The sequence below is a fragment of the Rhipicephalus sanguineus genome, chromosome 3 (genome assembly GCF_013339695.2).
Source record: "Rhipicephalus sanguineus isolate Rsan-2018 chromosome 3, BIME_Rsan_1.4, whole genome shotgun sequence".
Taxonomy (NCBI): Eukaryota; Metazoa; Arthropoda; class Arachnida; order Ixodida; family Ixodidae; genus Rhipicephalus; species Rhipicephalus sanguineus.
The window spans coordinates 103819709-103835451 of NC_051178.1; the positions used below are offsets into that span (position 1 = coordinate 103819709).

The following is a 15743-nucleotide window of genomic DNA, read 5'->3' on the forward strand; positions in this document are numbered from 1 at the left end:
ATCGGTAGCACCGATAGTTTTTTTGAAACTATCGATAGTGTAGACAAACTATCGATAGTACTACTATCGACAAACTATCGATAGTGCGATCGGTAGTACCATGGTTAATATTACTAGCGATATTACTGCCACGCGTGTTTATTGCTCTGTTTTGATGCATTCGGGTTTCACCCACAAATACTATTAGCAACGTTTGACGAAGACCGCGCCGTGATGTTTGAGAAGCTTCACGATTGTTTGAGACCATTCTGTTAAGATTACGCGTCGGACACGAATAGTGAAGTTTATTTGAGAGCTTACGCGAGCACCAGCGATAACGCTGGAAGGTTCGATGACTGATGTATAAAAGACGACGCTTTCCACCGATCATCAGATTACTCGACGGCCGACGACTGTTCTCGCCGTTATCACTGCGCAGCCTGTATCGCTTGTATTTTGAGATTTGATTTTCTGGGCAAAAGATCGCCCAAATAAAGAGCTCCGTATTTCCCAGTCTTGTTGCCGCATTCTTCACCGTCACAACCACATGACAATACTATCGATAGTGGTGTAAATAATGATGCTGTTGCGGGCCGGCCATATTGCCAAAATATTTGTGATAGCCTACTAATAATAATAATATCTGGGGTTTTACGTTATAGCCAACTATCAGCTTCGCTTAATTTATGAGCAACTCTTGGCAAAAGAAATAAATTATTTCCGCAGTGAAAATGGCAGAATATGTCCATCAATAAATCAATAAATTCACATCCAAAAGCAACCAGTTACACCTTACAGTTAACAAACTTAGTTCATGATATATTTTTTTTATTTTGAAATCATAAAATGCAATATAAATTTGAAGCCGCGCAATTCCACTGCATGTAACGCCTTCCTTTCCGCTACAGCTGAATAGTTTGATTTTATGATAATGTGTCAGCAAAGCACTCTGGTGAAGAACACAAGTATGTCAACTTTCTTGCCCTTCAGCCTGCTCCTCCGGCTCCCGTATGTACCACGCGCGCGGGGAACCAAGTTTATTCTGCAATGAGTTTGTGCTGTTGATTTTATACTACCACCAGATTTTTTACTATCGATAGCGCTATCGATAGTTTGATAGTGACTCAGCTATCGATAGTATCGATAGTACCCTCGATAGTTCTGCATCACTAGTTTGGCATCAAATTTTCTCGAAGTCTAAATTTTCCTGGTGAGTGCAATCCTCCATGTCGGCTTCACATGTTGTCGTAGAGAGCAGTTTTATTGAACCACCGCGAAATTCAAAGAGAGCCATTATTGAAAGGGATTCTACTTTTAGAATTTTTGGCAGCTCAGGTATAACACATTCACATGGTTCAAATACCGCGCAAACGCGGGCGCTTCGCCCGGTGCTCTAAAGAAAAGAAAGCGTGTTTATTCCACTGGCTCAGTCACTTTGGTTTAAAATTCAAAGGAAAAGACTACTAGAAGAACCCCTTAGGAAGATGGGCTTCTTAAATTTGGGGGGGGTCACTTCAGGTGGTTCTTTCATTTGGTGCTACCGTGCTTGGTTTTAGCCACAGGAGTGTTTTCGACGCTGTATGCAATTTCCTACGAGAGACTAAAAGAATTGAATGTTAAGTGTAGGTAGGTAGGTAGGTAGGTAGGTAAACAACTTTATTGATTCGTCAAATAATCATGTGAGGGGGGGGGAAGCGGAAGCAGGACGACGATGGGCCCTCGGGCCGCTCTAGGTGGCCGGACACTTCTGTGCTTCGGCGACCCCTCTGGCCCAGCCCACTGTCCGGAGCTGTAACTCCAGTTGCGAGCTGCGCAGAGCAGCCTCCCATCGCTCCTGGTGTTCTGACCCTTGCCACGGGGGCTTGGGTTTGTCTGGGCAATTCACAAAGACGTGATTGAAGTCGGCTCTGGTGCTCGGACACAAGTTGCAATGAGGAGAAGTTTCGCCATGCGTAATAAGGGAGAGAAGGAAATGAGTCGTGACTGTGGCCGTTTGAAGTCTGCGCCTCAAAACCTGGTCACTTCTGCAGAGAGATTTATGTGGTGGGGGATACGTTAGGCGGGAATTTCGGTAAAAGAATGTAATGCCGTGGTAGCTGAGGAGTCGATCCCTGGCACCGCGAAGCGAAGGCAGGTCGCTTTGAGCCCGGTTGACGAGTGCTTGGGCTTGGGTGTGAGCGGCCGTGTTGCCTGGGTGTCCACTGTGCGCAGGGACCCAGAGGAGGGTGATGAGGCGATCAGGCGGAGGAGATAACTGAAGGATTCTAGCTGCCGGAGAGTGGATCTTGAGAGTGGCGAAATTACGAATTGCAGTTTTAGAATCAGAGAAAATATACTCAGCGGAGGAGTGAACAATTGCTAAGGCAATTGCCGCCTCCTCTGCTTCCAGGAATTCTGTCGAATTTGGAATGGACGCCCTAGCGACCAGGTTTTGAAATCCGTCTACAACGGCTATTGCGAAAGCTGGGTGAACTGCATATTCGGCCGCATCTACGTATACTGCTGGAGAATTAGGAGGGAAGAGCTTGTGAAGAGCCTTGGCTCTAGCTTCCCGTCTCGCTCGATTATGTTCTGGGTGAGTGTTTTTGGGGAGTGGCGGAATGCATAGGTTGCTGCTAACAACGATTGAAAGTGTGTGCGTGGCCGTGGTATGACCAGGAACGTTGATTCCAAGTGTAACTTAATTCAGTTTCTTTTCCGAACGTTTCTTTCCCTAATCACAGCTGTATATACAGGTATTTCTGGCCGTTTTTCTTTGGGTTTTTTTCCTCTTTAAGCTTTAAGAAGTTTTACCGTTAATGTGTAGCGCAGAAACTATTCATTTTCAAAATCCTTTCCTTCAAAAAGGGAAGAAAGGCACCGTCCGATTCATGGCTTAGCCCCCGAAATGGGCTGCGCCAAGTGTCTAAGGAGCAACAACAACACTTTGGAGGGGGGGGGGGGGGAGTTCGAAATTCATGCCCACCAAATTTTTTTTATTTCATTCACTCATTGTTTTATGGTGATGATCGTATTACGTGACGCAGGGGTGCGCGGACGGACAGTTCTCTCGTTGAGTCGGCATGGAACGCATTTAAAAGCCGAGCGCGAAACCAGGATGGGATAAGAGATTCAGTAGGACAGACGGGAGGTCTAGTTGGTCTTACATTGTAACAATGTCGCATAAGCGTAAATGAAAACGGGCACAAAAAGATGAGGAATATAAGTATAAGCGCTGTCCTTGCGTGTGTCTTGTCCTTTTGTGTCCGTTTTTGTTTCCGCTAATTACAGATTGTCATAAAAGAGCCAAATGGACAAGCCCAGTTGTTTCGACTTCCATCTTGTTTGCAAGCTCATGTTCCAGGAACTGAGCCCAGTAGTCTATTTAATGAAGTCACATGCAATATAAGTTATGCACAGAAAACAGAATACAGGATCTATTCTTATATGCACGCACGCACGCACGCACGCACGGACGCACGGACGCACGGACGCACGCACGGACGCATCTCCGTTAATGTTACCAAGATGCATTCTATTGCTTATATTTAAATGCTGCAAAACTCGTTATGAGAAGCCTCCAAACGATGTTGTCATATTTATTATTTTTCTTGTGTAGTTTTTTTCTCTTGAAATGTTGAAAAGGCGTCGAATAACTGCGCACATGTGCATTACAGGTGGCATATCACCATGTTTTCAACAAGACAGTCGCGGTTTTAGAATACGCTGTTAGTGTTTAGAACGTCAATCCCTTGTAACCGAAGGAAAAATGTTTAGTAGGACACACGGAGCTTTTCATGTCACAACACCACAGTTTGTTGGCACCGCTGTGACTTATCGGTCGCAAATAGCGTTATGACCAGGTATTTTTTTTGTGGCTGGGTTTCCATCACGTCATTTTGCAGACTTGCTGTCCTGCTACTGCATGAATATTTTCGTACAGGAACCGTGAAAAACGTATCACTGCTGCAACGATCAATACTCCGTTCTTTGCCAGCATGTAATACGTTTCAACGCGCTTTTATGCTAAAATATTGCTGCATATTGGCATAAGATCAGAAAATGCGAGGAGTAGACAAGACAAGTTACACCACTGTATAAATTTTAGTTCGTGAAAGACTTCGTGGAAGAAACTACAAGACATAAGAACACGACGCAAGACATCGCTACGATCAGTGTTGCGTCCTCAAGCAATATGAAAGCGAACACCATGCATGCTGCTTTCGGGAAAGTACACTATCTAAACACGTTAGGCTTACGTAAATTCGTTCAGTAATAATAAATCTCAAACCGGAAGTCTACACGCTGTGCCTAAATATATTTGATTCGAATACACGCATCATGAGCGATTGTTCTCCGTAAATGAATTGATATTGTTCTTATTGCACGCGACTGTACATGCCACCTTCATTTTATAGCTTTCGGTGCAGCTATAGCTGAAGCTGGGGACTCGGCTATTATGACTGCATATCGGTGCCGATCACGACGTCGCTGCCAGGGGTTCTATGCCACGCATAGTAGAAAGCTGGCCAGTGATGGTTCTTTGCTTTCACGGCTGCATACGTAAGTGAGGCTACAGCATCGCTGCCGGAACCGGGAGTGGGGCGCGACAAACGGGCATGCATTCGAGCCACCTCCCCGATTTGTTTACCGCTTGTTTCGTCTGGCAAAGGAGCCGGTTTCGATGGCTGCGGGATGATGCATGCTTTGCTTTTGAACGGAGCGTGGGTTGATGATAGCCCATGACGTCCACCGGGAGGTCGTTTTCTAGGAGAGTACATGCTTTCTCCCGGATAACCGAATGTTTCCTCACCATTGGTTACTTACGCTGCTATCTATGATGTTTATGGTCGTCGCCAACGTTCTCTTAGGACCTTAGCGTTCGATGGCTGAATAAGTAGGTCGTTTTCTCCCATTTACTGACGTTTGTCGGTGTTATAGCTGTACATCGTAACGATAAAACTAGTCGTCCGAGCAAGCGCGTTCAGCACGTCACCCTAGGTGGGCGGCCTCCTCATTACAGAAAGTTAGGGGCCGGAGCTGCCCTCATGAACCCTATCCACCAGAGCTGCATATTTTGTTATGCTTGACACCTTCAAGCTTTAGGAGTGGCGCCTAATAACATCGAGCACAGAAAGCTTTGCTGCGTAACCCGCTACACGTTGCTGCTTGGAAATGGCCATTTTTATATTCAGTGTTCTCAGTCACTGCGAATTTCAACTGCTGGAGAAACACAACCACCTGAATGGCATCTGACCACTAGCAGTGGTCATTTCGTTATCACAGGTGATTACCGGCCCTGATCTGTTCTTGTCTCACCGTGTACAAGCGCAGGACTACGTGAGCTTCAAGAAGAGAGACAATGTCGAAGCAGTGGTATTTCTGCATAACGTGAGAGATACAACGTATGGCTTTATCTCATTTCATAGACTGGAAGCCGATATCCGGGAATAAATTTTCTAGGTGACGGAGGGTTTGGTTATTGGTTTATACAAATTGAGTATCTCGGCAGACAGGATGAACATGTTGTTGCCTATGGTTATTTGACGCCATGTTCTCAAACCCGTCAGCTCTCGTGCATCCAAATATTCCCGCTAAGATTACAGTCGTAAATGATTCTTCTAACCTGACCTCCAGTATTTCACTGCATCTCATGCAGTGTCAGTACAGAGGCTTCCCCATTACACGTGGATTCTCTAGCAGCGGAGATTGTTAGTACATTCCTGGACTGGGGCATGCACAATCTTGGATGCCTCCAATGGCTGGAAGGTGACATTCACCATCAGCGTACTGTGTCTCAGGTGACCGCGCAAACGTGCCTGCCGTTTCGGTATGCCAGATGTAAAGCTGCACAACTTTTGTGTTTTTCGCCATCTAGGTTTATGTGATGACGCGAAGGTCGTGCGGCCGAATGCACGCTTTCCTCAAGCTTTATTCTGACAACTCACGCATCCTCGGCATGGACGTAACACCTCGTGATAACCTTGAGAGGGCATTGCTTTGAAACCTATGTTGAGCCGGCTTCCTCGTTAGCTCTTGTACTGTTGCTCTAACAGTGAAATAACTTGCAACGTGCCCCTTGTAGGGATGTGGCAGAGTTGCCAGTTCCGCTTGTGATAAGTGGATTTGGGCTTCTTTTTTCGCGGAGTCACTGGTAGAATTTTTCAGTCGCTTGTCGCGTTTTTTGTGCTTATTTGCATTTTCCCAACGAATGCAGTTATTTACTTATTTTAGTAATCATCACGTTCATCAATAGCGCGTTTGTCGATGACTTTGAATAGTTGAGTGTTGGAGTCAAACATGCGATGGGGAATCGACAAGTGACGTTAATCGTCCACTGGCAAACGTGCATTCAACCGAATGGAGACTACCCTGGAGACAGTCTTTAAAGTAAATATGTGCTTTCGTTCATAGTTGCGCATATTTTCGCTGTAAAAAATAATTAAAGTGACTTTTTCTACCCCTCTTCGTACTTGAGTGGCATTTCTTTATTTTACTCCAAAATATTTTCAAGAATGGCGAAATTCATTACATTTCCGCTTCTTTTGGGCCTCTTCGCGAAAGTGGCGCCGCTTTATTATGGGCTTCTTTTTGAATATTTGCTTGTTAGCTCGGTAGAATCTGGCAATTCTGGGCTGTGGTAATAATAATATCTTGGGCTTTATGCGAGTCGAAACCACAATATGACCATGAAGCCCGCCGTAGTGGAGGGCTCCGGAAATTTAGGCCATCTTGAGTTCTTTAATGTGCACTGAAATCACACAGTGCGCCTGCCTGTACAATTTCGCCTCCATCGAAATGCGACCACCACTGCCGGGATCGAACCCACGACCTTCAGGAGGGCTGTAAGGACGCAGAATCCCCTGTGACGTCATCACCTATGCAAGCACCGGGTACCTGACCTGTGCCTTCAGCGCTCCGACTCCAGTTCGAAAGCGGATCCGCGACGACGATCTGAACTCGGCGAAAAGCGCAGTGCAGAGAAGTCAACTTCACGTTTACGAAAGAAGGACCAGCGGTGAGAAAATTTCATGCAGGCGTGTCGCACGCCTTCTTCTCTTTCACATGTGGCACTACTTTTGCTTCATTCTTAAGAAACTACATTGTCGGTTGTATCTTTGCTAGGAGGCGGCTGCGAAATAACCAGCGAGAGCCGATTAGGCAGATCAAGTTTAAGTAAAACTGTAGTACATATGCGGGGCCAATAGATCCGCGTGTGGCTTCTGAAATCCCAGTCGTCGAAGCAACCAACCTCGCCTAAGAAGCGGAACAGCTTCGGGGTCTGTCTAGCGACCGCGTGGTACACCTCGGTGTCTGCGTGCGATGCGACGGGATTCCTGCCGCAAAAGTAAACAGCTACGTGCACTACACCGTCGTCCGAAAGCGGCTGTCCGCGTCCGTCCAACGATCGCCGGCGGTTGCCTTTGGAAGTGCCCCACTCACCCTCCATAAACTCGCAGTCTAGAAGAAGAAGAAGAAGAAAAAGAAAAAAAATGAGGGTGTGGGGAGAAGTTGAGAAGCGACTTTGCAGTAAATAGTTGAATGGAGTGCCTATAACCTCGGAGGACCTAGATTCCACTGCAGAGGCGAGCTGTGGGTATTCCCTCGCCCGCCGCTTCGGTGGGGGTCTCTTCTCCTACTTCGGGCGAGCGACCCAGATCGCGTTAACGAAATCCGGCGTGGCAAGTGACGTCACGGCGCTTAGCGAGCCAATGGGAAGGCCACGCACCGGCTTGGCCCCGTGACCGTTAGGAATCTCGCCGACGCTTATCGGCCCGGTCCTCGCACTTTTCGTCCTCCTCTTCCTCCTTTTTTTTCCAGACGAAGAAGAAGAAGAAGATGATGCTTCGACTGCCGCCGGCGGCGGCAACGCCGAATTTCGTCTACTTCCCCGCTTCTGTTTTATTTCTGCATTTCTTTTCTTTCGGACCTTTTTTCCTTTGCCCTTGGCAATGGTGACGCGAAGTTGTTTTTTTTTTTCCTTTTCAAAGCTGTTACTTCTTTTTTTAATGAAGTGACGGTCCCAGGGGCAGGCTCGATGTGAGGAGAGCTTGAGAGGGGAGGAGGTTGAGCGAGTAAATGGCACGGGGCGAAAGAAGCGTTACACGGTTACAGTGCAGGTGAGTCGGGGGAAGGGACGAGGAAGAAGAAAAGGGGGAGGGAAGGATGGCCCGCACGACGTTGGTGGCTGAGCTTTTTCGATGGCGTCGGGCGGCGTTTCGCGGGCCGGTATATAAGCGGAGATGCGGGCCAAAACGGCGCCGGAGGTTCGTTGAGTGTGCACGCGATACGCGACAAATCCCCGGAGGAGAAAGAAGCAGCCGTTTTCCATAGGCGACGGAGACAACCTACACACGAGCGCCCTCATCGTATCGCCGCACGCTGCCCCTTCCAGCCTACAGCAAACAAAGAAAGAAACAAAAACAAAGCACACAGCCAAGTCAGAGAAGACGGGGAGGCATCATCGCTCTGCTTCCGCGCTCCTTGCTTGCCTGTCTCCAGCCAGGAGAACGAACGCGCCCATCCTCCTCATTCGCCGCTCCCGGGATTTTGCGGAACGCCCTTGAAACGAACGCGCTCTTCTGAGGTGAGTGGCCGGGACGATGAGCACGTGTGTGTGTGTGTGTTGATTCAGGAGTGACGTGCATGACGAGAAGCGTGAGCGAAGGAGGCGAAATAGCAGGGAACGACGAGGGAAAAATAGAAGAGCATAGGCAACTGCAAGCGACGAAGGATGAGGATATGCCATGCTGTTCCTCAAAAGTGAGGGCGATGGTTTGAACTGATGGCACGTGTCTGACGGTCAGTGGGCGTGTAGGTGTACAAAACATTTTTTTTCTTTAGAAAATAGGCGGCACATCGTGGATTGAAACAGTTTTTCTTTTTATGCCGGGGAAGTGTTTCTGTGACGTGCAGAAGAGCCTGTCAGAACACTCTGGATCACGTCAAAATTATTCTCTTCTTGACGTTGATGCCTCAGCTCCGTACCAGTGATTAACATTTTGCGTGTCTACGGATGAGAGAAGAAGCGAGACAGGCTTGCTGTTATTTTGAGACTCTAGAAAGGACGAATAGTAATGTGTTCATAATTTCGTTTCTGGATAGGAGGTCAGCGCAGCTCACGGTTTTCATGCGTTAGTCCTGTCTTCAATATGTCTGCCGAGAATGTAACACTAACTCGACGTTTCTTTCGCTTCAGCTTCACTCATAGAGCTGTCGCTCCCATGAGAACGTTGCTCGAGCGTGACGCTTCCAAGCTAGTCAAGGCAAGAACGTTAAATCAGCTGAATGAACGGCTTTCCTGGATTAAAAATGCCTTCGATTTATTACCGGTCACTACGTAGATAAAAAGGCTGCGTAGGTAAATGACGGGCTTTCAACGATCAAGTTAGCGCTAGGATTATGATACGCGACGTGGCCGAGTGTTTTGCATTCCGGAGTAATTTTGACCACACGGGGTATAAGCAGATTATTTCGAGCCAGCCCCGCTGGAAACTCGTTACAGACCGCCTCCTAGACCGCCTGGTGCGATGACCGTGAAGTTGTTTGGGCTTCTGTATAAGGACGTTTCTACATTCTTCTTTATCAAAGCGCGAAGGCTGTGTTCGAAATATCTCAAGGCCACTTACACAGTCCTTTAACATAGCAGGGATGCGTGCCCTTTCGTTATCTTATCCACGTAAATGAAAAAAGAACGAGCGATACGCGGTTTACGCGTACAGCTGGCTATATACTAAGTGATGCATGCGGTCTTCTGAAAGTGCAACGAATTATTGTTATGTGATTCACTCAACTTCTGGCGGCGAAGTCCTTTTTATAAGCGGCAGAAGTGATGGAGGAAAAGTGCCGTTTTTCTACGCACCATGCGTCTCTCTCTTCACGTCTTTTCTTTCTTTTTTTTTGTCTAGCCTAGTTTGTGCACAGAAGTTCGTAGTTGTCGATTACTGCGCATACAAACTCGACAAAACTGGCGCCCTACCATGTTACTTTCTGTCGCAAAACTCAACCTGCCGCGTGACCAAATTTCCTCGCACTAACATGCAATTTCATTTGCAGGATGGTGGCGGTGTATGTATATGCGGTTGCAGAAAATTATGGTCGGACGTTTAAACCACTCAGTCAATCAGGCTTTATGCCACGCAGAAATGTAAGAGCTACTTTTGGACATACACTGAGATATAGAATAAACAGATTGCTTCTTGAATTGAGGCCATGCGCATACCTTTGTATAGGCACTAATCAGTGCGAGCGATTTCAAGAACCGCGATTTTTCTCATCGCGGGAACGTTTCCATTGTTACGGGGGTGTATTGAGGAATTCAGCGAGAGCGATGATCGTAGCAGCAGCAGGCAGGGCGGGTCCACAGAGCGAACTGCCGGTACGAGCTAACCGATAGCGATGGGCTTCAGTGCCTGCCGATCTTCTTCCTCACAGTCATACTCGGTATTGAGAGATGGCCATCCTGGCGACCTATAGAGAGGTCGGAGGATCATAACACAGGCTTGAGCCGGTCAATGTGGACTGTCTCGCGCCCGCGACGACGGAGATCGGAAGATGACGTAACTGGTTCGACCACATAATTAACGGGAGAGGTTTGTGCAACCACGCGGTGAGGTCCGTGGTACTTCGGAACGAGCTTAGACGGAAGGCCGGGAGCAGCAACTGGCCTGACCCAAAGCCACAGCGAGGGAGTCGATGGCGAAAGGGTCAGGAGGTGTCTTGGAGTCATGACGCTGTTTTTGGCAACACTGTTGATCATACGTGGAAGAAGGGGCCAGTTGTCGGCATTTCTCGGCGTGCCAAGCGACCGCAGACACAGGTTGAAGGACGTCAGGGTCCGGGCAGTACGTGAGAACCGTATCGATGGTGCTGGAGGGTTCGCGGCTGCAAAGAAAAAAGAACGGTGGGAATCCGGTAGTGGCTTGGTAGCCGGTGCTGTTCGCGTATGTGACAAACGGAAGTACAAGGTCCCAATTCCAGTGGTCTGATGCAACGTACATCGACAACATGTCACCAAGATTTCGGTTAAATCGTTCCATTAAGCCATTTGTCTGTGCGTGATAAGCGGTAGTGGTGCGTTGAATAATTCTGCATTAAGATAGGAGTGACTGCAGCACGTCCGAGAGGAATACACGACCCCGATCACTCAGCAGTTCACGAGGTGCGCCATGGCGGGTAATAAAGTGGTGTAGAATGAGCGAGGCAACTTCCTTTGCGGTTGCTGCGAGTAAGGCGGCGGTTTCAGCATGACTTGTCAAATGATCCACAGCGACGACAATCCGTCGGTTGTCAGCGCCAGTGCATGGAAGAGGCCAAGTGTATAGAAGGGTCCAAGACATAGCAGCTAGGCACCGTGCTTCTGGAATTGTTCGTTCGTAACGTTCAAGTAGAAACATTTTGCACATGCTAGGACACACCTTGGAGTAACGTTGTATTCGAATATTGCTTCTGAAGTTAACAAACTTGAGTTCAGAGCAACGGCGAGTGTTTAAGCGTTTTACTGCCCCCTGAAAGGCTGTAGGCTCCTTTCAACATCCTTGAAGTTCAGAATCACCTTTGCGACAGCGTTTTCTCGTCTGCCTCGTACGTTTACTGAGAGCGCTCGAGCGTGTCATCCGCGTTTTCGTACGTGGCTGCACATTGCCACAACCGACTGAAACTTCAACTTAACTAGAAAACCTAACACTGCAACGCCCATCCGACCACCACAAACCAATCGTCCGCCCGTTCATTGAAATCTTGTAATAGGACAGTTGTGTATGTGTAAACATATAACTAGGTTATACAAGTCACCGTGGCGGCGTAGTCGTTGCGACGTCGCGCTGCTAAGCGCTAGGGCGCGGGCTTGATTACCAGACATGGCGAACGCATTTCGATAGGAGCGAAACGAAAACGACGCACGGGCAATTAAACTTACGTGCGCGTTAGGGAACCCCGAGGAATTGCTGTTAATCCGAAGATGGCCACTACGGCGTGCCTTTTAATCGCATCTGGGTTTTGGCACGCAATACTGTACAGCTTAACAAGGTTAAGATATCGCCAACCCTCGTTTGGCAGAATGCGGTATAAGCGATGAATGTGTGAGGGGATCAATGCAGCAGTGGCATAGCCAGAATATTTTTCGGGAGGTGTTATACGCCACCGGTAACAAAATAAAAAGAAAGAGAGCTCGCGCCAGAATAATATCCTGGTCGTTGATCTACTTTGATAATGCAGGAAGCTTAGTTGTTTCGTTCACTGTGACATGTACATAAAAATACGATTGGAAAGGAGGGGGAGAGGAGGGTGTGCAGCGTTCAAAAAGTTTCGGGAAGTGTTCTGACACCGAAATACACCCCTTGGCTACGCCTCTGCAATGTAGCTCAAGTTTCACGGCAACACTGTACTCTTAGTACTGTTTGGTACCACCTGCCGCATTAGACGCATACCAGACGGTAAAACTTCCTGATACTACCTACCAGACAAGTGGTACTAGGTAGGTAGCACTACTGACCAGACGGGAATACCTTATACTATGGCCTACTGTATATGCGATGAGATTAGGGGCTCTCTGTGAGTCCTGGTAGAAGCCATGCACCCTTCTCGAGTCAGTGAAGCTGCAGCGATGTCCGAATCTGTGATTCAAATCTCGTCCTCCCGCGCCCCGCGTCAGCGTTCGTCGGTCGCGCCTGCTCACGACTCTGCAGTTCCTATAGCGGGGCCACTTCCTCCACTGCGTTTTCCTACCGGCGTCGTGATCCGTATCGGATCGCGGCGACGCCCGCGTATGGCCGTCACGAAGCGCGCCCTTCACGGGGAAATCGTCTCGATTCGTCCTCTCGACCTTGTCACTCGGACGACACGACGCGCGCTTGATGGTCCAGTGGTGACGCATACATTCTTTATGTAGGCCGTTGCTCTGGCTATATACTCTTTCAAGGAGGTCACGTGATGGCCATGCATGCGGATGACCGTCATGCATGAGCTTTATTCACTCGTTTTTGTACCCGACATGATTCAATGGTTTATTTTAAATTCCGCTCTGGTAATAGCTTTAGTTCGCTCGGTATTTCAGATTAGTGTTGTGTCGTGGCTGAGGAGGAATCGAACGCATTGTAGTATGGTAAATGTATGTCTTTAGTATCGGCAAGACGCGTGCCGCAGTTCGCCACGCATTTGCAGTTCTTGCGGTGAACCTTTTATAGCGTTCGCCATAAGTTTATAACGTCTTTCATGGAACTCCGATCTCAGGATTGAGATCTTTGGTACTCGAGTCCCACTGGCTTAATTTGGACGTTACTGTTAGCTTTACTTATCATCGTTACCTGACATGCCCACTATAATGTCTGTCTTTATGTCTTTGATATTGGTAAGTAACATTTAGAACTTGACTAAAACCTTCCGATCAAGTCGCTTGTAAGTGTTTCGTGCTTAAAGGCTTATTTATGAACAACTGGCACAGATAAAAGATGGTTTCAACGTATAGGGTCCGCTTAGAGAAAAGGGAAACCTGCTGGCATTGGTCCTCTAACTTGAGCGGTTAGTAGACATTCATCGAGGTTTCAGATGGCACGTTAATCTGGTGTACTGTCTACCTTTCTTAATTCTACTTTTTGTCTGTTGGCAGTGATTTCTAACGGAGAGTGCGACACACACTCTATCTAAAACAATTAAAAAAAGAAACTTTGCTAGATGTTTCACACGACTGCAATTACAGCAATTAAGTCTTTCGCAGTAGGTATGGTTTCTGGTAAACATAATATGCAGACACACTTTCGTCAAACACGCATAATCACTCACCTTTCTAAACAATTTATTACAGAGCGCGGGACAGAGTTGCTCGGAGGTCATTCGTAGAGGCCTTTGTCTTGCAGTGAACATAAGACATGCTGCGGATGATGATATCATGAGTTGGATGCTCGACAAAATTGTAAAGCGTATACAAGCGCCAATAATCATCGAGGTGCGGTAGACACATGCACTACTGCACGGATGAATACGCGCGCATGCATGGATGAATCCACAATCGCGTATCCATTGATGCGTGCCGTTACTCAGGAAGGTGACTGTCAGGTGGCGATGGCCAGTGAGAAGACTATCGACGCTGAATGCTACGCTTCCGAGCAAAGACTAAATAGCTTCTTCTTGCCAATGACAACAGCGCACGTATATCTTAATATTAATTTTCACAACACTTACTGTTTTACATCATCAAGGTTTCTTTGCCTCCGCTTGGGAACGGAAAACACGTTTGCTGCTTGATCTGTGCCTGCTTTTCCGCAATTGTCATTTGTATGTTGTCGACGTTGTTAAGGCGCTGGTTGACGTATGGTTGACGCTCCCGCGATGAAGTTAATTGTGGAAGGACGTACAAAAGGGCACATTTACCGTTGCATACACGGCGGTGAAATTGTATTTGAAAGAGTTTCTGACTTCTCAGCGTCGTCGCTAGAACACTACCCGCGAAGCATTTTTATTTTCAGCCGCGTGTCGTCCGTTAACAAACGGTTAGACACAAAACGAAGCGTGCTGAGAGTCTCAGCTCAAGACCATCCGTTGAGCATACTTACAAATTACAGATTCTAAACAGTCACAGGAACGTTAAATTTTAGCTGCGTATGGGGTGTCAAAGGTCGGTGAATCTCTGCAGTGCAGGGCGGCACAGGAAGGAAGAACAGCGCACCCTTATTTGCCTTTGCTCCTTGCTGCTCTGTCTTGGGTGAGCAAGCTTGAGCTGCTTTTGCGAAAGCAACCATCCCACTTGCATCTTTCGTTCTTTTTAGCCTTTGTAGGTGTTCATAGAGTGGTTCGTACCATCACAGCGCGGAACTTTCAGGCTTGATTTGTTTTTGCCTCGTCAAACAAGGGGTAAACATTCTTGAACACCGGGCGTCACTGAAGCCAACGTTTCGACAAGTGGTCTTGTCTTCTTTGAGACAGCAACCATCTACCTTGGCGCATATATGTGTGTTCTTCGCACGCTCTCTCCCAACCATAAAGGTTGAGGAAGAGAGGGCAAGTGCGAAAACGAGGGATAATGTGAGTGAACTCTCAGTGTGGTCAAGAGATAACTTTCCAATAACCCTCTCTTTTCTTTGTCCGATTGTATGCAGCGGGTGCCATCGCCGACCGGATCCCGGAGTATAGCGTATTGAGCGGCGGCCGCGAAAGTCAAGGGTTGAAGAAGTCATGAGGTTGCAGCAGGCGTCCGCGCTAGTGGCCCTTGTGCTGGCCGCTACGCTGATCATAGCGACGCAGGCCGTCTACCCCGATGCCGCCCTCTACCAGACAAACATCAACCGGCAAAGCTCGGGCGTCGGAGCAGCGGCCGCCGGAGGCATCGCATCCACCATCACGCAGGCGAGTACAAACTTCGTGATTGTTCCGGGCGGTGTTTTTTGAATATTCTCAAACATTTCCCTCTTCACATCTTTGAACGAAGCCGCGGTCTCCATTTTTTTTAAAAAGAAAGAGGAAGGGTCAGCCTTTATTTTTTTGCCGGAGTAGTTGCAAAGGGCATGGGCGTGCGCGGGATTCCCCATATAGGGGAAGGGGGTCAAAGTTTCTTCAATCAATCAATCAATCAATCAATCAATCAATCAATCAATCAATCAATCAATCAATCAATCAATCAATCAATCAATCAATCAATCAATCAATCAATCAATCAATCAATCAATCAATCTTGCCCTTCAAGAAAAGAGAAGCGGAGGGTATTCGAAGGAAAACCTCAGCTGAACATGACAGGGCTTCCAAGCCCTGCGCAGTACAGCAGGGTAGTAAAGGGAAATACAATCGTACAAATT

At 47.6% G+C, this 15743-nt stretch overlaps 1 protein-coding gene across 5 annotated transcripts in view; it reads left to right on the plus strand.

Annotated features, from left to right (window-relative positions):
* Positions 1-15054: 15054 nt before the first annotated feature.
* Positions 15055-15743, plus strand: part of LOC119386883 (uncharacterized) — a 33003-nt gene continuing 32314 nt past the window's right edge. For all 5 annotated transcript variants that reach the window (XM_049413289.1, XM_049413291.1, XM_037654158.2 and 2 more), the window contains exon 1: positions 15055-15297. In XM_049413289.1, coding sequence (XP_049269246.1) covers positions 15127-15297 — 171 coding nt within the window. In that variant the 5' untranslated portion in view covers positions 15055-15126. The remainder of the gene's footprint in view (positions 15298-15743) is intronic.